Source organism: Arachis hypogaea, chromosome 9 (genome assembly GCF_003086295.3).
Source record: "Arachis hypogaea cultivar Tifrunner chromosome 9, arahy.Tifrunner.gnm2.J5K5, whole genome shotgun sequence".
Classification (NCBI taxonomy): Eukaryota; Viridiplantae; Streptophyta; class Magnoliopsida; order Fabales; family Fabaceae; genus Arachis; species Arachis hypogaea.
The window spans coordinates 18,306,445-18,327,811 of NC_092044.1; the positions used below are offsets into that span (position 1 = coordinate 18,306,445).

Below are 21,367 nucleotides of genomic sequence, written 5' to 3' on the forward strand. Positions count from 1 at the left end.
AATTTTCTGCATTGTAGTGTATATATATATATATATATATATATATATATATATATATATATATATATATATATATATATATATCACATATACAGTACAATAATGTAATTGAGAATCTATTCCAATTCTTTCCCTACTCTTAGATTCAATATGGTATTAGATACTCATTTTTTCCTCATTTTTCACTTTCTTCCTCTTTCAATTTTCCTTCATTTTCTTCCATTTTCTCTAATTCTTTCTCTTCTTCTTCCATATCTTTTCTTTCTCACACTCGAACTCTCCCAATAGAGTTGATGAGAGTCTTATTTCTCCAGATCAAAATTTATTCTTGGAAGAAATTAGGATTCTGATCACAAGATCGAATGTGAGAAACCGTTCTTTACTCAAGAACAAGTGTATCTATGAAAGATTTATTTTTCTTATCCTCTGTAGACTCACTCTGGTTACTCAACAACTCACCGAAAAGAATTATAACTCATGGAGCAGAATCATAAAAAAAACCCTCAACGCTAAGTGCAAGCTTAGATTTATCAATGGTTCGGTATCGCGTCCAGATTTTACAAGTGAATAAAATTTTTTATATTGTAGTATTGTCTAGACCAACAACTGCACCCACCTCTTATATATATATATATATATATATATATATATATATATATATATATATATATATTTCATTCCAATTCTTTTACTGTTCTTAGATTCAACAAAGACTCTAAATTCAAATGAGTTTAACTACTAACAGACCAATATAATTGTAAATGCAAAAGTTAAAGGTAGATTTTTTGTCTTGTATATTGGATGTCTAGTGAAAGAGAATCTTAGAGTAACAATTTAATTATCTATGTTCCGTGCGTATAGGGCCGAGGTATAGTGACTCCTTCTGCCTGCTGCTATGCTCAGGTGGAAGAGGTATACGTTGGCTGGGTTGGAACACCACGACGGGAGCACCTGCAAAAAGGAGTCCGACGCTCAAGTAAGAATGTGAGTTATAAGAAAATGAGAGAAGTAAATCAGAGTGAATTCTGTGACCTGCCTTGCCCCGAGGTTACTAATTTGTTTATATAGGCATTTGGGAACTCGTTCAATTGGAGTTTATTTAGGGATTATTCGTGTTGACCGAGGTTATCCTGATGCCGTTGGTGTAGTCAGTTGTGATTCTGAGTTATGCACTTATCGTCGGTTTTGGCGGTGTTTGTTATTAGATGAGATTTGCTTTGCTGCCTGAGGTTTGTGTGTGGAGATATAGTCGGTTGACCGAGTTCTTAGGCTACGTATCATAGCCCCCAAGTTCGCCGTGTGTCTTTAGGAGTACAGGGCGAGCTTTTATTTGTTTGGGGTTAGATTTGTTGTTGCTGCCTTTTGATCTTTCGTCTCGGGAAATGTGTAAGTGCGCTTTTAATGGCTGTTTCGTTTCCCGCGTTGAAGTGATTGATGTGAGTCCCCGTTACAGTATCTTGTGCAATCTTGGCCCTTGATTTGCATCATGGTAAATGAGTGGTTGGGATTCTGAGGTAGTTTTGGAGAAAAAACCGTTTCATTACCCCATGTTTTTATTACTGGGAGTATTGTAGGTAACTTCTGTTTTAGTCTGAATCTTCAATACTTGCGTTTTTTTTCACCAGCGAAGGAGAAAGAATGAGTACTAAAGGTTCGTGTTGAAGGGTTATGGTCTTCTTCTTCTTCTTTCTAATTTTCCTGTTTGGTCTTTGGTTATGGAGAAGGGTAAGGTTGTTTTGGCAGAGGGTGACCCTTGCAGTTGGGTTAGTGAACAAGTGAAACAGTGTGTTTCTAGGTTTAGTGATTCCAAATCTGTAAAGGTGTTAGGTTCCGATATATGGGTTAGAGAGGGTCACGAGCTTAGGATCGAGCTTTTACCTTGTGGGGAGGAGGATCGTGTTTGTGAGCAAGTTGATGGTTGGTCGTATTTCTACATTTATTCGTGTTTGTTGACTGAGATTGGTGTCCGGTTTCCATTTACAGATTTTGAGTGCGGTGTGTTGTTTTGGTTGAATTGCGCTCCCTCCCAGTTACATCCCAACTCCTGGGGTTTTGTTCATGCTTTTGAGATTCTGATGAGTATTCTGGAATATCCTCCTTCGCTGAGAGTATTCTTTTCGTTGTTTCAATCTAAAGGAGTTAGGCGGGGTTTGTGGGTGAATCTCAATAGTCACCCTCGCCGGTCAGTGTTCTCCTTGTACAAATCGTCGTTTAAAGATTTTAAGATAATGTTCGTCAAGGTTAGGAGTGTTGAAAATGAATTTCTTTTTTATTTGAATGAATATCTAGAAGAGATGTTTCCTCTTTCTTGGTCTCCCGAACCTATGCAGGTTCTTGATGTTGATGATAGGGTTTTTGATGACAATGTTGTGTTGGACTTTTTGTTAGAGGAGTTGGTAGGGTTGTTATCTGTTGCGGATTTGTTGAAGTGAGATTTGGATAAGGAGGCTGTTTTGGATTATCTAGGTAACTAGTTTTAGCGTTTATTTTTCTGAAATGGGGGTGTAGTTGCTTCTAATGTTTTGATTTGCGTTTGTGTCTGCAGCTGAAAAAGCCCTCACCATCACTACTGCTGGGCTGAAGTCTTATTTTAATCAGAGGAAGAAAAGTGAGAAAGAGGGGTCAACGACAAATGTAGTCAAGGGCAGTGGTGATGTTGGTCAAGCAGGGACTAATCTTCGACTAAAAAGAAAGAGGGAAAAGACTCGTGTCGAGAAGGCTGAGAGTAAGGAGGAGCATTCCCCTGTCCTACCTATTGTAGAGGCTGCCTATGAGTCTCAGAGGAGACTTCATGCTTATCATGAGGGTGATAATATGAGGTCCTTGTGGTCAAGGTTTTTTCCTTTTGCTACTCTTGCTGATGAGGTGTGTCGATTTCCCGAGGATTCAAAAATGATAGAAGAGGTTGGACGTGCTGGGATGAGTCATTTTCTTCAGGTATTCTGGCTGTATTGGTTTATGTTTTATCACCAGGTACCCTTATGTTGATGTTTATGTTGGTTTTTGTCTTAGGTTATTGGGGCCCGACTTGTTGCTATTGGGAGAGTTCAGGAGCTTGCCATGGAATCTGAAGTTAAAGATTCTGTTGAGATTTCTGAGTTGTCTACTGCTGTTCAAGAGAAGGAGAAGAAGATTACCGAACTTTTCTCATCTTTGAAGGGGAAGGAAGAAGAGCTTGCTGAAGAGAGACGCCTTCATAGTTTGGTTTTGGAAGGAAATAAAACTTTGACATCGGAAAATGATCGGCTGGCAGCTCGAGTGAAGGAGTTGGAGAATGAGATTTACGAGTCCTTTGCTCAAGGCTTCAAACGGGCTACTGACCAGGTTCGGGTTTTGTTCCCTGAGGTTGATGCTGCTAAACTTGATGCCACGAAAATCATTGTTGATGGCAAACTGATCTATGATGAAAGTGACAGTTCGAGTATTGGGGATAAGATAGAATGAAGATTTGCATTTTGGAAAAATACTGTTTGGAGCTTGTTTATGTTTTTAGCTGTGTATTTTGACTAGTTATGGCTTTTGCCGAGTATGAAACTCGGTTGTTTGTTTTGACATATATATATCTGTTTGAACTTGCATCTGTAATGGCTTTGGTCTTTTGTAGAGTAGAATATATTAGCCTTTTTATTGTAAGACTGTATCGTTTGATTAATTGGGTAAGGCGTCCGGCCTCATTAAAACCCTTTTTGAGTAAAACCCTTATTTTGTTGGGATAAAACCTCAAAATGGGAAAAAGAGTACCTTCATCCGCGCTATATACATTATGATTGGTATTTCCTCAAGGAGGATACATTCCAGTTTCCTGGTATTGGACTGTTTAACAGTGTCTCTAATTGGTAGGCTCCTTTGCCGAGCACCTTGGAAATTCGGAATGGTCCCTCCCAGTTTGCTGCTAATTTTCCATGCTTTTGAGGTTTTCTTGCTTCTTCTATTTTTCTGAGGACGAGCTCTCCATTCTCGAATGTCCTTGGATGGACCTTTTTGTTGTGTCGTTTTTGTATGAGCTGTTTCATTGCTCGTTGTTTAATCGTTGCTATCTCCCTTTCCTCGTCCAGTAGATCTAAGTCTGTTAATCTCTCGTTGTTGTTGTTGTTCGTATCATAGAGTTCGGTTCTTAGGCTGGCGGTGCCGACTTCTACAGGTATGAGGGCCTCGGCTCCATATACTAGTTTGAATGGGGTTTCTCCTGTTGCTGATTGGATTGTCGTGTTGTATCCCCATAGGACTTCTGGTACGAGATCTGCCCATTCGCTCTTTATTTCGTCCAACTTCTTCTTTAAGGCCTGCAAAATAACTCTGTTAGCTGATTCTACCTGACCATTCGTTTGAGGATGCTCGACCGAGCTAAAGTGGTGTTTGATATTAAAATTTTGTAAAAAGGTGGCGAGTTTATGGTCTGTGAACTGCCTTCCATTGTCAGAGATTATTTCTCTTGGTATGCCGTAACGGCAAATGATGTTCTTCCAGAGGAAGGTTCTTACTTTCTTTGCTGTGATTCGTGCTAGGGGTTGTGCTTCAATCAGATACCAAAAGAAACTTTACCTGTCCTGGCGCTTTCGGGAAGGGGCCTAGAATGTCTAGCCCCCAACGGTCGAAAGGCCAACTTACCTCCAAGGTGTGCAACTCCTCGGCTGGTGTTGTTGACATGTTGGCATGCTTCTGAAAATTGCTGCATGTCCTTACTTTTGTTATGCAATCCCTCTTTATAGTTGGCCAGTAGTATCCTGTTCGCAATATTTTGGCTGACAGAGCTCGGCCGCCAATATGATTTCTGCATACTCCTTCATGTGTTTCTGCAATGACTATTTCTGCATCATCTTTGCTGAGACATTTTAGGAGAGGCTGTGAGAATCCTCATCTGTATAGGCTATCTCCTACCGTTGTGTAGTAACTTGCTTTTCTTCGGAAGAGCTGTGGATTTTGCTCGTCTTTTGGGATTGTTCCTGTTTTGATATATTGAGAAAAAGGTGTTCTCCAATCTTTTACCTGTGTAATGCTGCATATACTATTTAATTCGAAGCTTGGTTTTTCAAGTGTTAGCTGTGAAAGTGTTGGTGTGTGTGATTGTGGCCTTGTTGTTGCTAGTTTAGATAAAACATCGGCTCTTGCGTTTTGTTCTCTATTTACATGTATTATTTCAAATTTGTGAAACTTTGAGATAAGATCCTTTGTTATGAGCCAATATTTTTCTAACAAAGGATCTTTTACCTGGAATTCGCTTTTGATCTGTTGGACGATGAGCAGGGTGTCGCAATAAGTGGTGAGTTGAGATATTTGTAAATCCCGGGCGAGTTTTAGTCCAGCTAGGAGGGCTTCATATTCGGCTTGGTTGTTGCTTGCTGCGAAGGAAAATTGTAATGATTGCTTGGCTTCGACCTGTTCGCCTTTTTTGAGTGTTACGCCTGCTCCACTTCCATCTTTGTTTGCTGCACCATCTACATAAAGCTTCCAGCTATGTTCTTCTGTCCTGTACTCTGTTGTCAATTCGGAGACGAAGTCGGCTAGTATCTGCAGTCTTGGAGTCTTCCGAGGTTGGTATTGTATATCATATTCGGAGAGCTCGACGGACCATTTTGTTAAGCGTCCAGCCAGCTCAGGTTTTGTTAGAATTTGTCTCAGTGGTTGATTTGTTCTAACTATTATGATGTGGCTTTGGAAATACTGCCTCAATCTTCTTGCTGTCGTGACTAGGGCTAATGCGAGCTGTTCTATTTTCGGGTACCTAGTTTTTGCTGGCTGTAGGACTCTGCCGACGAAGTATATCGGGTTTTGTGTTTTCCCTGTTTCAGAGACTAGTACAGAACTTATGGCATGGTTAGAAACAGATAAATACAAGAATAATGGTTTACCGAGCTCTGGTTTTTGGAGGATAGGTGGTGATGATAGTATCTGTTTGAGCTCTGTGAAAGATCGTTCACATTCTTTCGTCCAGTTAAACTTTTGGTTCTTGGAGATTGTTTTGAAAAAATGGTATGATCGGTTTGCTACTGCAGGTAAGAATCGTGATAGTGCAGTAACTCGGCCTGCTAGCTGTTGTACTTCCTTTATTGTTTTTGGGCTGTTCATGTTAAGAATAGCTTCACATTTTTCTGAGTTTGCCTCTATTCCTCGTGAAGTCAGCATAAATCCGAGGAATTTCCCCTCTTGAACTCCGAATGCGCATTTTTCTAGGTTGAGTCTCATGTTGTATGCTCTGAGTTGTTGGAATGCTTCTTCATCGTCAGCCCCTACAGCAGCCCCATCTTCTTCTACAGCCGCTGCCCCCTCATCATCTACAGTTCCACCACCAGCACCTGAGCCTACCTACTTACTGGTCCAGCGTCTTTTCCGGTTTTTGGAGCACGAGAGACGCCATGTCAGACGCCGATTGGATCGGATGGACCAGGCACTTATTTCCCTGGGTGCTGAGCTACCTCCACTTCCCGATTCTCCGGCCTCCGATGAGCAGGATCATCAGGAGGAGGATGCGGAGGCACCGATTCAGCAGGATGCCCCCCAGTTGCCCCAGACACCACAGAGACAGCTCATACTCATGAGGAGCCGGTCCCACAGCCACAGCCAGAGCCAGTGCCTACCGTTATACCTCCCACTGATCATCCGGTTTAGCATCGAGGACGATGCTTGATCTTAAGTGTGGGGAGGACATCGGTAGCATTATTTGGGGACCAGTGAACTTTTCGGCTACTCTCTTAGTTATCTTATGCCGCATATCTTTTGTATACATTTTGATGCATTTTTAGCTTACTTTGGATACTTCTACCGCTTATTTTGGTATTTTGGATTTTAGATATTTTGATGCTATTGGATATCTTTGGATGTTTTAGATGATTTTTTTTTGCATTTTTGCTTATCTTTCTTTTTAGTTTATAGTTGTGATTAGAATTCATACTTCGAATTGCAAACACTTAGTCACCCTTTTTGCTTAAGAAATTGGTTTTAAGGAAAAGAAAGGGGTGAACTAAGAAAATTTTTGAATTTCTCAATCACAACAATGCTTAGTCAAATATCGAAATTTTCCAAGAAATTTAAATATAGGGCATTAACCCAATTGATTGAAAGGAAATTTTTTTTTTGGTGAAACTTGCTTGAATTTCATACCTTGTGAAGCATGTATTGAACTAAGAACACAAGCTTGTGAGACTTGAGCTTATTGATGTGGTTACATTTTATAACCACTTATCTTCCTTCTTGTGTGAAATTGCTCTCTTTCTATGATTGTGATCCTTGATTTGCTTGATTCTATATGTCCATTTATTTCTTGTATTTATGCATTTATATGATTGAGGCCATTATTTCATTAGCCACTTACCTAAAGAGCCAACCTTTTACTCTCCATTGTTAGCCAATTTTGAGCCTATGCTTAACCAACTTATTCTTATTTTAGCACATTACAAGCCCAAGGCGAAAAACCAATGAAAGCCCTTGTTTGGATCCTTGATTAGCCTAGGCTAGTGAGAGTGGTTATTATTCAAAGTTGGTAAGGCTTGGGAACATTGGAGGGGATAAAAAGGGGTAGTACACTTTCATATTTTAGGAATTGGGTACATATTCATGTATTGATTAAATATAGAGACCTTATGCATTGATGTTCTTGTATATAGTTTGAAAAAAAAAAGAAGAAGAGAAAAGAAAAGAAAATGCTGATGGAAAAGAAAAAAAATATAATAAAAGGGGACAAAATGCCCCAAAGTGAAGTCAATAAAAAAAGGGAATCAATGCATAAGTGTTGTGAATCAAATAAGAATGCATGAATATGTAAGAAAAAGTGAAGAATGGGTAGTTAGAGTAGTTTGAATTTGTGTAGGTCATTATATAGTTAGGAGGGGAAGTCTATGCTAATCAAAGATTCAAATCCTAGTCCACTTAACCATAAATGATCCTACCTTGACCCTGACCCCATTACAACCTAAATGAAAGACCTCATGATGAATGTATGCATGCATTGAATAAATGTTGATTGTTAGAAGAAACTCAAATTTTGGAAAGCTTGATTAGAAGAGAATTGAGTGGATTGACCCCTAAACACTTGAGTGAATAGAGCGGATACACATCCGGTGATGGTTCAAAAGTTCAACTACATGTATTCACCCATATTACCTATATTCTTGCAAGTTTGAACTCTCTTTGATAATTCAATACAATTGTGGTTTGGATTTAATTCCTATTGCCCTAACTATTGTGCTTACACATGTTCTTGGGAATTGATTTGTTTGAACTAAGCATTTCCAATTGCTTTAGATAGTTGCATTTAGATAAGACTCATATAGTTTAGTTGCATTCAATGAATGTCGTACCCCTTAGTTCCTTCTTAATTTAGCATGAGGACATGCTAAGGCTTAAGTGTGGGGAGGTTGACAAACCCCAATTTGATGGTTTATTTTGTAATGAATTTAGAGTGTTTTGATAACCTTTTGTCACATTTAGCCTATGAATTAGCATGGTTTTGTTATCTCTCCCATATTTGTGCTTAAGTGTAAAAACATGCTTTTTAAGCCGTATTTTGATGAATTCTAATTTCTCCTTGATTCCATAAGATGCCTTGATGTGTTTGCTAGTAATTCCATGATTGAAATAGGCTAGGCATGGATCAAAGAAGCAAGGGAGAAAGCATGCAAATGGAGAGAAGCACAAAAAGCCAAAGAATTGATCTAGGCCATGCACGCGCACGCGCACAAGGCGCTCGCGCGCGCATTGTGAAGCAGGCCAAGGACGCGCACGCGTACCGTGCGCGCACGCGTCGGTGACCGCACATGACCTCATTAATGCAACACGTGCCTGGCGATTTGAGAGGGTTTCTGAACCCAATTTTGGCGCCAATTGCTAGGAGAAAGGAATAAAAGGATCAAGGATTGAGGGGAAGGCATGTGGTTGAATCTAGGGAATCATATAGCATAATTAGGATTAGTTTTAGAGAGAGAAGCTCTCACTTCTCTCTAGAATTAGAATTAGGTTTAGGTTAATCTCTCTTCTTAGATCTAGGTTTAATTCATGCTTTGATTCACTTTTCATTTACCAATTCTTAATCTTCTCCTCTCTCTCTTTCTAGTTATGTGCTCTAATAATTGTAATTCTTCATTTTGTTTTGGATAGATTGTTGCCCTTTGTTTTCTTTCGATAATGCAATTTGAGGTAATTCATGATAATTGTGATTTCCTTGATTGTTGTTGATTAATTCTTTGCAATAATTGTTGTTAGATTCTATTCTTGTTATCAATTTACTATGCTTTTCTTTTATGCCTTCCGAGTGTTTGATGAAATGCTTGGTTGGGTTTTAGTATAAGTTTTGTTCCTCTTGGCCTAGGTAGAGTAATTAGTGACTCTTGAGTTATCTAATTCCTTTGTTGATTGATAACTAGAAGTTGCTAATTGATTTGAATACCTCTAAAGCTAGTCTTTCCTTTAGGAGTTGATTAGGACTTGAGGAATCAAATTGATTCATCCACTTGACTTTCCTTCATGGTTAGAGGTTAACTAAGTGGTAGCAATGAACAATTCTCATCACAATTGAGAAGGATAACTAGGATAGGACTTCTAGTTTTCACACCTTGCCAAGAGCCTTTTATAGTTGTTAGTTTACTTTCTTGCCATTTATCTTTCATGTTTCTTATCAAAACCCCAAAATAACCCACAACCAATAACAAGACACTTTATTGTAATTCCTAGGGAGAACGACCCGAGGTCCAATACTTCGGTTTATAAATTTTAGGGGTTTGTACTAGTGACAAACAACTTTTTGTATGAAAGGATTATTGTTTGGTTTAGAAACTATACTTTACAACGAGATTTCATTAGTGAAATTCTAAACTGTCAAAAATCCAATCATCATTATGCTCGGATCGATTCCTGGCATGTCTGCTGGTGTCCATGCGAATAGGTCGGCGTTGTCCTGGAGTAGTCTTATTAGTTTTGCTCTCTCTTCTCCTTCTAGTGCTTGGCCGATGTAGGTAATCTGTTCGGCTTTTGTCGTCAGAGGAATCTGTTGGAGTCGTCTATTGGTTGAGGTCTTTCTTGGAGGTCCCCTCTTGGATCCAATTCGGCAAGTGTCAGCACCTCGGATCTGCCATGACTTGTTTTTGCTCCTAGATCAGCTTTTGGTTGTGTGTTGATTTTCTTTAAGCTAGCGTTGTAGCATTGCCGAGCTCGTTGACGGTTTGAGTGGATTGTTACTATTCTGCCGTCTTGTGCCTGAAACTTAACACATAGATGAAAGGTTGATATCACCGCTCTGAACATGTTCAGAGCAGGTCTCCCGAGAATAATATTGTAGGGACTAATGCAGTCAATTATCAGTTATTGTATATCAAAGGTTCTGGATAATGGACTTTCACCTATTGTCGTTTTTAGCCATATATGCCCTTTTATCGGTACCTTTTCGCCGGAGAACCCCACGAGTTCTCCGGATGAGGGTTGTATTAGTTTTTCAGATAAGTTCATTTTTAAAAAGGTAGAATAAAAGAGAACGTCTGCACTACTACCTGAGTCCAGAAGGACCTTTCTTACCAGTAACTCTCCTGTTTGGATGGAAATCACCACAGGGTCGTCTGCATTTGGTGTGGCCGAGCATATATCTGATTGGTTAAAAGTGATTTCGAGGTCGTCAACCTCTTTATTATAGTGTGGGGTTGTTCCTTCGATTGCTAGCATAGTGCGGTAGCTTCGTTTTCGTGCTGAGGCTGTTTCTCCGCCACATGCGAATCCTCCTGATATGCAATTGATGATTCTTTTTGGGGGGTATTGCTCGGCCATTTGTCAGTTTCTTTATTCCTCGGAGTTTGTTGCTCATCTGGATTTGGTTTTGCTCCTTTGTGCCTTGTACCTTCGATGTATTTGTCTAGGAGTCCTTGCCGGGCTAATCTTTCCAGCAAGTCGTTGGCTATGATGCACTCGTCGATTATATGACCATATTTCTGATGGAAGGCGCAGTGCTTGGTCCTGTCCACGAATCGTTGGTCTTGGTAGCTTCCGGCCCTAACAGGGGGTTTGATGATTTTGGCGTTGAGTATTTCCTTGATGATCCTTTCTCTCTTGGTGTTGAACCTGGTGTAGTTGTCAAACTTCGGTGTAAGTTTAAACGTTTTTCCGGTGTCTCTATCAGTCTGTTGTCCCCTGATCTGATTGTTCGGCTTTCTTCCTTTCGCGGTTGCCTTCTGTCTACTTTTTCGGCCTCTCGGAGTTCTTCAATTTCCATCTGCCCTGCGGCCCTTTCTCGGAATTCCTCCAGTGTTTTCGGTTTTGTGACGGCAATTGTTTCTCTGAATTTTCCTGGTTTGAGGCCGGCTTTTATGGCGTGGAGATGGACAGCAGGATCTAGATCGGGTATTTCCATTGTTGCGTCAGCGAATCTGGTTAAATAATCCTTTAGGCTTTCTTGGGGACCTTGGCGGATGGTGCTGAGATAATCTGATCCGTGCACATAAATGCGGGCAGCAGCAAAGTAGTCTATGAAGGATCTTGCCAATTCCTCGAAGGAAGAGATTCATCCTTCTGGTAGTTTTGAGAACCAAAGGAGGGCCGCGCCGTCAAGGTAGGTCGGAAAAGCCCTGCAAAGAATATGTTCATTTTTAGGTCCATTAAAGAACATCATAGACTGAAATTTCTTAATGTGAGCCCGGGGGTCACCAATCCCCTTATATGGCTCGAGCGAGGAAGGTAGTGTAAAATGTTTTGGCATTTGGTAATTGGTAATCTCCTCGGAAAATGGGTTATCCAAGGTTAATCTCTCCTTCGGGGGGTTGGTGATTAGTAGGTCAGTAACGGCTGGGGACGAGCTCTTGGGATTGCCTTCATCTCGCTTGTTGGTGTTGTTTTGTGCTGACAACTCGGCCAGTCTTTTGACCTCTGCTTGAAGTTCAGCCATCTGGGCCATAAGTTCGGCTTGCGTGAGCTGGTGGACTCCGTTGTCTGCCATGTCTGGAAATCGTGTGATCTGAAAAAGAAAACTCAAGAGGTAGAAATATAAAGGAAAAAGGTGGGGTTAGTTTTACGTGGCCCCACGGTGGGCGCCAAATATTCCGTGCGTATAGGGCCGAGGTATAGTGACTCCTTCTGCCTGCTGCTGTGCTCAGGTGGAAGAGGTATACGTCGGCTGGGTTGGAACACCACGGCGGGAGCACCTGCAAAAAGGACTCCGACACTCAAGTAAGAATGTGAGTTATAAGAAAATGAGAGAAGTAAATCAGAGTGAATTTTGTGACCTGCCTTGCCCCGAGGTTACTAATTTGTTTATATAGGCGTTTGGGAACTCGTTCAGTTGGAGTTTATTTAGGGATTATTCGTGTTGACCGAGGTTATCCTGATGCCGTTGGTGTAGTCAGTTGTGATTCTGAGTTATGCACTTATCGTCGGTTTTGGCGGTGTTTGTTATTAGATGAGATTTGCTTTGCTGGCCGAGGTTTGTGTGTGGAGATATAGTCGGTTGACCGAGTTCTTAGGCTACGTATCAATCTATATATGACTTTTAAGGTCATGAGTTCAAATCATAGAAACAACTACTAATGTAATATCATGTTAGACCGTGTATATTATGCTTTTTGGACATAACATATTTTGACTCCTATGTTAATAGTTGATACGAGATGCTTGTGCATCGAATTATTCTTATATCGTATGTACTATTTTAAATGTGTAATCTGAAATGTCAAAGAGATACAGATTTTTCTAGATGAAGGGCAAGTGTACAAAAGTCCTTGGAATACCTTAAAATTCACTTGGAGTGTTCCTTGAAGCATGCATAAACTGGCATACTTTGTTAACACAAGAGGCAAATTCATGTCTTGTAACACTAACATATTGAAGGCTCCACACTATGAATATGCATAGACTCGAACTGTCAAAGGTCAATTATGTAGACATTTATAAAACAAGAACCATTGCAATAACACATAAAAATCCAAAAGGGATTGGATTCTCTACTCAATTTAAAAGTCTCAACATTCTTCCATTCTCATAATTTGGCTTGATAATAGTAAAAAAATTAGATGGGTTGACCCCAATGAGTGAAAGAGTTGAAGATTGTAATTATAAGGTCAGGGGCTGATGAGCCAAGAATCTCCTTCAATAAATTGAATTCCAGTGAAGGGCTTGGCCTCTTCATCTGTAAGCATCCTTGCCCATGGAACTCTTCCAGTCAAATTAGCCCCAGGGCCACTACACTTGTATTCTCCATAATATACTCTCCTGAAACACACGAAAGCCAAGACCAATTAAGACCAAACTCTACATAGTTGATTTAAATGTCACTATTTGCATAAACGAATATATATTAAAATAATTTATTTTTGATGCACTGTTTTATTTTACTTTTACATGTATATTTAATAATGTAATGTTTTATCAGTAAAAATAATTAATTTTTATATTGATAAAACGAATAATTATAAACAAATAAATATAATTAGACAACGGTGCATTAAATTTAAATTTATATTAAAAAAAGAAAAGATTCCAAATAAGGTAATTTGCACGGACAAGTCGCGCTTTTGATCACCCCAGTCACTCCATCCTTGTGAAAGGACAACTTTGTCCATGAAGGTGTAAGAGAAAACAACCGTTGAATAATCGCCCCATGCTCGTCCAAGAAAAACTTGGCCACTCCCTGTGACTGTGCAGTTTTTGAATGAAAATCCACTCTCCATTGATGAATTTGTTCGCTTTTGAGCTGTGATGGAAGCCACCTTCCTTGTTGTGGAATTTAGATAGCAGTTCTTTATGTAATTCAAATATAAGAATGTATTAGGAAAGGGATGAAGCATATGTAATTAAATTGAGTTTGTAGAAAGTAATAAAAAGAGTGCAGACCTCGTAAAGGGACCTGCCAGAGCCGAAGATGAAATCAACAGAACCTTGAATGAGGCAATTGTTGAAGTAATGAAGGCCTTTGTGATCATATAGTGTGTCCTGAGCGCCATAGAATGTGCAATTGTAAAATGCAGCTTTGGTCCCTGAAATTCGAAGCGCCACTCCTTGTTCCCCTCTCCTTCCAATCCAGTGTGCAGCTGTGTTCTGTTTTAACAATCTTACAACATTTTCATTTCACAAACGTGATATATATATATATATATATTAGTCCTGTAGTTTCACCAAATTTACTATTAGATTTTTATATTTTTTAATTAAGTTCTTACATTGTTTTTAATTTTGTAATTAAGTTCTTTTTATGTAAAAAATTTAAAATTATTATAATATTTTTTTCAAAAGGCACGTGATCAAAGATCAAATTAAATTCTTAAATGTGAATACCTTCGATTTGTAGAGATCAAAAAAATATTTAGTTAATTTTAACATTTTTTACACTAGAAAAGATTAAAAGAGTAACTAAATCTATATAAAATTCATCTTTTAAAACATTATTCTCGCGTCAGTGTAAACCCCGCCAAAATTAGTAAATAATTAGCTAATAAATTGAATTTTAATAAGAAAAATTAGAAATAAAAATCTTATATTAAAATAGGATAGAGCTCTTTAAAACAAAAATTTTGATACTAATTTTAAAAATTTTGGTTCAAGATTTGGTCGAACGAGTTGAACTGATTGAACCGGATCCAAATCGAGCCCGTAAATCCAACCGGACCCATCATTTAAATGAGCTAAAGCTCATCTTCCTCCTCAATTCAGCAAGAAGCACGCTGAAACACAAGGAGGGGAAGAAAAGGGTTCCAAACCCTTGCTCCAATTTCTATCCACTATAACTTCTTCATCTGAGCTCCAATCGTCGCACTGTTTGCAGCCACGCGTCCATCGCGTTGAGCTTTACAATTCTATCGGATCAATTTCGTAGGTAAGCTTCAATATCACCCAACCTCTCTATCCCTCAATTTTCGAAATTAAAAAAAAATCCATGTTGAGATTTTGTTTAATTTGGTACTCTAGGTTCAATTTAGCTTGTGGAGTTTGACGGATTTAGTTCGTTTAGTCCGTGGACACGGTAAAAGTCCTAGACCCTAGCTACTTCTTTTTTATATTACGTTGGATATTCAATTGTTGGGTATATGTATGTATATATATGTGTTAGGTGTATAAATGCATGATATGGAGACCTTGGAATCACTGGAAGCTTGATTTTAGAGTTTCGTGGGTGTTAGAGTTGAATTTTGGTGATTGAAGCATTGTCCCTTTTGCCTTGTGGATTGCCTTGGTTAATACGTTGAAATCGGCCAAGGTATGGTTTAGGTTTCACGTATATAATATGTAATGTCGTGTGAAAACTTAGGCTAGAGAACCAAATGATAAGCTAGAATGATTGTGTATTGGATGTTTTGTAATAATGATATGATTTGAACATGTGTGGTGTTCACTTGGTTTTGTTGGTATTGGAATGATGAATGATGATGTGAGGATGTTTGAAGAACTTGTGATCATGGCAATATGTATATATAGGTTGGTATGTTGATGTTTGTTGATAAACTTGTGAAGTTTAGGTTGAAGTGAGATGTTATTGAATTGAGAAATGGTAGGATTGTAGAGATTATTGTGATGTTGTCAAAAGTGTGTTATATTGATGATTATAGGTATGATGAGTTAGGTTGGAAAGAGTTTTAAAAAGAAAATGAGGTTTTGAGGTTATTTGTAAAATTTGGTTTTTGGCCGAACTTTGGCAACTCATAACTTGGCTTCCGGACCTTCAAATGATTTCAAACTTATTTCGTATGAAAATTGGGTCCGTGAAGTTTATGTCGTTCAAAGAACGGAGGAAAAATGATTTAAAGCAAAAAAATTATGCGCGTCGGAAGTTGAGATTAAAAGGGTTAAATTCTGCAGCTTTTTTGACTTATGCAAAATTTTGGAAAAACATACGCTCACGCGTACGCCTGACCCGGCATATGCGTACATGTCCAGTTGCTCGTGACGCAACCAACCCTTTCGAGTTGGGATCCACGCATACGCGAGCAGGAAGCTTGCGTACACGAGTAAGGACTTTTTCATGCCGACACGTACGCGTCCAGTGACTCGCGACGCGACCAACCCTTTTGGGTTGGGATCCACGCGTACGCGAGCAAGTTTTTTTACACGTCCACGCCTACGCGTGGCCCATGTTTTCTGCAAAACTGGATTTTGTGTTTTTAAATCAGATTTCAGACTTCTAAATCTCTATTTTTATTCTTTTAGTTATAAAATGTAATACTAAACCTAGTAATTAGTTGAAGCTAGGAAATTGAGATAACTTGGGGATGAAGTAAAATAGAAAAAGTGGTGAAGTAAATATGAAAATGAGTATAATTAGAGTATATATGATATTATGGCATGTATGATATGATTTTGCAAAGATTACAATGGTTATGAATATTATTTTGGCATTATATACTCAATTGATCTTAGATACGAGTTTTTCTGGATAAAGTACTGTGACTTGCCACCTCGTGTTCCAGGTCGACACTGGATACTCTATTGACCTTACGATGTAAGATGTGACTGGACACTCTAAATTCCTGGGAAGGTTGACCCCCATTGAGCAATTTTATATATATTTGAGAAAAAGCTATACATAGACTCTTGGGATGCACGTCGGGGGACAGTCCATGGTTTAGCAAATCGGACTTGTCGGGTTGGCTTGATAACTGACAGATGAGCCTCATTAGCTATAGGGAAGGCATGCATCATGTGCATATTGCTTGAATTACTTGTTTGTGCATTAACTGGGTGTGCCTAAATGTACTTGCTATGCTAAATGTATAATTGTTAACTGCAAAACTTGTACTCTACTTATGCTTGTTTTTATCTGCTTGACTGTCTGTGAAATATCATTGGAGATGGAGGAACGGAGGAAAGGTGGACAAGTTTAGTGTTAAGGTTAAATTTAAGTTAAGTTTAGAATTCCCTCGACATCTACCCTTTTTATGGTTTTTGTTTAATAAATTAAGTTTTATAATTTGAGTGTCGGCATTCTATAGGATTGCCTCTGGCATTCCCAGGACATTATATACTATGTGCGTGACACCTTTACCATACTAAGAACCTCCGGTTCTCACCCCCATACTGTGTTGTTGTTTTCAGATGCAGGTCGAGAGACTCCTTGCTAGGCATCTGGACTTTTGAAGCGGAGTAATCTCTGGATTTTATTTTGATGTACAACTTTATATATATGTACTTGACTTTCTCTCCAATCAATTTGTTTATTTTGTTCCTCTTGGAGATTTAAAGAGAGTTAGGGTTTCAGCTATGCATCTTGGGTTTTCGGAATATGTATATATATGTAAATATTTTTCGGCCAGCCTTAATTTTGCAAGCTGAGTTAGGAACTTGTTATTCTGTACTTTTGATCCTCCATTCCCACTTTCTACTTAGTTACACATATGATCTCTAGGTTTCTTAGCACACAAGTAATCTCGTTTCCTGAGCGTTGCGCTTTTTATTTTGCGATTTTGTTTTAACTGTTTTTCAAGGTTCTTCGTATATTACTCTCTTTCATATATATATATATATATATATATATATATATCGTTTTAGAGATCGTAATACCACACCACCTCTGTTTTACAGCTTAAACATAAAGTTTTGTGTGGTAGGATGTTACAGTTAGCATCTTCTTTGACTAGGTATAATTGAAATATATTTAAAATATTATGAATAAATTTAAAACAAATTGAATATTAAAAATATTTTTAAATACTTAAGTAACAAAATGTATATTTTTCTCCAAAACTATTTGATTTGTTTGCTTTCATTTTAAGAGTTAAGTTGTAATCCTACAGAAAAAGGTTTTTGAGTGTACCTCAAATTTGATGTTGATGGCAAGAAAATAGTTAGCGTCGACGGCAACTGTTGCACTCTGGAAAGTGCCAATTGGTTTTCCATTTCTTCCAACGATAGAAGCTGTATCATTCCCTGTAATTGTTGGTGGATCACTAGCATCCCCTAAGAATGTAACAAAAGGAAGCGTTCTTGGGATCATTATCTTCTCCCTATAACACCGTTGAATAATTAATCATAACACAAGTTATTAGTAGTCTCCAACTTTACCAACTTTAATGCTACTAAGTTCCAGATTGAGAAAATAACTTAATTAATCTCTTTTTTTAAAAAAAAATAGTTTAAATAATAAATAATTATATTAAAAATAATTTATAAATAAATTATTTTGTATTTGAATTTTTAGTTTTAAAAGTGCTTATTTTAAAAAAAATGTGATAAAAAGTAATAGTATTACGAGAGAAGTAATTTTTTTAATTTTTCTATTAAGTTCCTAAATAGCTTCTTAAAAAGTTGCAATTTGATTTTGACAATTACACCAGACATTAATATTACTATTTTTCATAAGTCAAAAATAGGACTCAAAAGCTCAAAAAAAATTACTTTTAATAGTCAAAGAAATTAAAGTTTTTACTTTTAGTACTCTCTAATAATATAAAGAAAAGAAAATCAATTATGATAGTATTTTTTTAAAATATACTTCGATAATTATTATAATACCACTTATTTTAAAAGTTTAATTACGTATATATCTAATACACCTTTTGTCTAGGGGAATTTTTTTTCATAAATTTTGATTTTTTCACCTTTTTATTTATTTTAGGTTGAATTGGTTTTATAAATAACAATGATATCAAACTTTATATTTTTAGGTAATCAAAATTTTGATACAATATCATGATACTACTTATTCTAAAAATTTAAACTAATAAAAGGATATACATAAATAATTATATCTCTAATATTAATTTAGAGATAAAAATTAAAATAATTTATATATTTTTAAATATTAATGGTGTGCTTAAAAGAACTGTTAAATTATATTTATTTAGGATTTGTTTGAATAGGACTATAAGTAATTTAATTTCTTTTTAATTTTTAATTTATAAAAATTTATAGCATTAATGTTTGGTGCAATTTTTAAAATTAAATTGTAACTTTTTAAAAAGCTATTTAAGTATTTATGAAGAAGTTAAAAAAAATGACTTCTCTTGTAATAAAAAATCTTTTATCACTCTTCTTTTAAAATAAGCACTTTAAAAACTAAAAAACTAAATACAAAATAACTTAAGCTACTTTTAATATAAATATTTATTATTAAACTCTTTTTTCAATAAGAGTTTAATTAAACTTAAACTGTTTATCCAAATTGGTCTCAATACTAATTATAATTATTTATCAAATATAATCTATTATTCAGTAATTAATTTATATTTTGATGCTTTAAATAAAAAGGTCACTTTACTGAAATTTTATAAAATATTTTCTTATTATATATGACAAAACCATTTAATAAATTTTGAAACAATTTTACATTGTATAGTATTTAATATTCGGGTCAATTTGATAAATAAAAAAATATATATTCTATTTTTGAAAAGATAAACAAGAGATCATTTAAAAAAATTAAATTGGGATATATAATAAAAAAAAGTATTTTATGTTGTTTACAGACCTGCTCTAAACGCATTTTGTTTTCTTTTTTAAACAAGAATTCATTATTAGAAAGATAATTTGGAGGGTATATAGTTATTAGGGTTTTACTATATAATCCTCCTTACTCCTTATTAGTTAATTAAGGAATCAAGAATTAAATTTTGATAAATAAGAAATTTGAAATTTAGAATATCATATTTATATAGACAAAAAGGTTTGAATTTTCTCTCCACTTTAATTTTCTTAGCCAGAGCCTCTAAACCCTTTTCATTATCATTATGGCACTTGGAGACATAATAATTGAAGAGATATTTTATCATTGTCTATAAATATGAAGTTTTAATTCCACATACGATTCCAACTATTTATTCATTCTATATTTTATTTTATTATATTTTATCTTTCTTCTTTAATTATATGTTGTGATAATCAATTAATATGGCGGAATAATTAGCCTTCTTCTTTAATTTGTGTAAGAAAAAAAAAGATTCAAAATTAATTTTTGCTTAAAATATATCTTTTGTTTTATTCAGGCTTTGTTGATTAATTTTTTTTTCATTAAAATAGTTCTTTAACTTTGTTACTATGAAACATTTTTTTTTTGGGTGAAAAACTAAGCTAATGCCCATAGAAAAGAAAAGAATCAAATGAAGGCAGGGAAGTTGACGCAAGAACATATATTACTAATTAAGATAGCACATTTAACATAATATAAAATGGTATAATAATACATTATACATACCTATAAATACCTGGTGCAATGTACAGAATGAATCTTCTATTATTCCATTGAGGGATGCTATTAACAGCTTCTGTAACGGTCTTGAAGTCACCAGCACCGTTTTGACTTACCGTTATTCTAACTTTGTTACTCTCAGCATCTCTAAGCCTTAAATCTGGACCACTACCTCCAACAAATTTTAATTTGGTTCCCAAAGTGATGCATAAAGATGAAAGAAAGAACACAGTGATCATCATCATAATCACTTGGAAACGGGTTTTGACAGCCATCACATAAATAATTCTAGATACTATATATGTTGCTATAACTTCAATACCACTCTGAACACATTAATATTTAAAATGCATGTAAATGCTGCTTGATGAATTTGAAACCAAGAGAATATTGTTATATAGAGTTATAGACATTACCACTGGGCAGTAGGCACATATGACATAATGGGAATTTCTTAGTAATTGACCAAACTAACCCTCCTTATTTGACATAACGGAATGAAGAGCATATTGTAATGTTCTGACATATGACCAAGGAGTTGGGCTTTTTTTTATTTAAATATGTATAAGAAAATTATTATTTCTCAAAATGCGCATAAATAAAAAATTGAAATAAAATGCGTATTACCATTTTAGAGGTAATACACATCAAATGAAATTATACTCCATTTTAAGAATGGTATACATGAAATGAAACTCTTAATTTACTTGTATTATCCACAAAATAGAATTTTATCTGTCCTGGCTGTAATAATAGTTCTATTTCATGAGTGATGCAAGTGAGTTGGAAGCTCCATTTTGTATGCACCATCCTTAAAATGAAATGTAATTTTATTTTCTATGTGCTGTCCTTCAAATAACTGTGCGCATTTTATTCAAATTTTTTATCCATGTGCATTATGAGAATTAATTATTTTCTTATACATATTTAAATAAAAAAGAGTCGAAACAAACTCCTATTCTTTCTTTTCAATTTTAATCTCCTCTTTAAAATTTGAATAGGATGGACCTGCTGTATGTGTAGTGGACACTAGGCGTGTTTTAGAACAGCAATCAATTAGAGTAGTAGTGATATGTTTGTTCTATGTCTTAAACAAAATATATATAACCCAGAGATACGTAAAATTATAATTCTTTTTTATAGTTAGTTTTAGAAAATGCATAAAATTATGAAGCCAATTTATATTATTTCAATAAATATGTGGTTAATAATAATTTCTATATTTTTATAGTGATAATAATTTCTATTTTAGTGTATATGTAGGATCTATCTTCATATCGAGAGCACAAC

The 21,367-nt window shown here is 36.1% G+C and overlaps 1 protein-coding gene across 1 annotated transcript; it reads right to left on the reverse strand.

The window, feature by feature from the left end:
* Positions 1-12,635: 12,635 nt before the first annotated feature.
* LOC112710575 (probable pectinesterase 53) lies at positions 12,636-20,644 on the reverse strand. Its single transcript, XM_025762851.3, has 5 exons — positions 20,084-20,644; positions 17,708-17,897; positions 13,798-14,001; positions 13,468-13,703; positions 12,636-13,176 (listed from the first exon to the last, which is right to left on the reverse strand). Exons 1-5 carry the CDS (start codon positions 20,350-20,352, stop codon positions 13,026-13,028), a joined length of 1,050 nt encoding a protein of 349 aa, XP_025618636.1. The 5' UTR covers positions 20,353-20,644; the 3' UTR covers positions 12,636-13,025.
* Between the last annotated feature and the right edge of the window lie 723 nt (positions 20,645-21,367).

Excerpts from the sequence above, each read along its gene's own strand:
- LOC112710575 (XM_025762851.3), bottom strand. The coding sequence starts at position 20,352 with ATGGCTGTCAAAACCCGTTTCCAAGTGATTATGATGATGATCACTGTG. Across the intron at positions 17,898-20,083 it reads ATTGCACCAGGTATTTATAG|GGAGAAGATAATGATCCCAA; the intron begins GTATGTATAATG and ends ACGGTGTTATAG. Across the intron at positions 14,002-17,707 it reads CCATCAACATCAAATTTGAG|AACACAGCTGCACACTGGAT; the intron begins GTACACTCAAAA and ends TTGTTAAAACAG.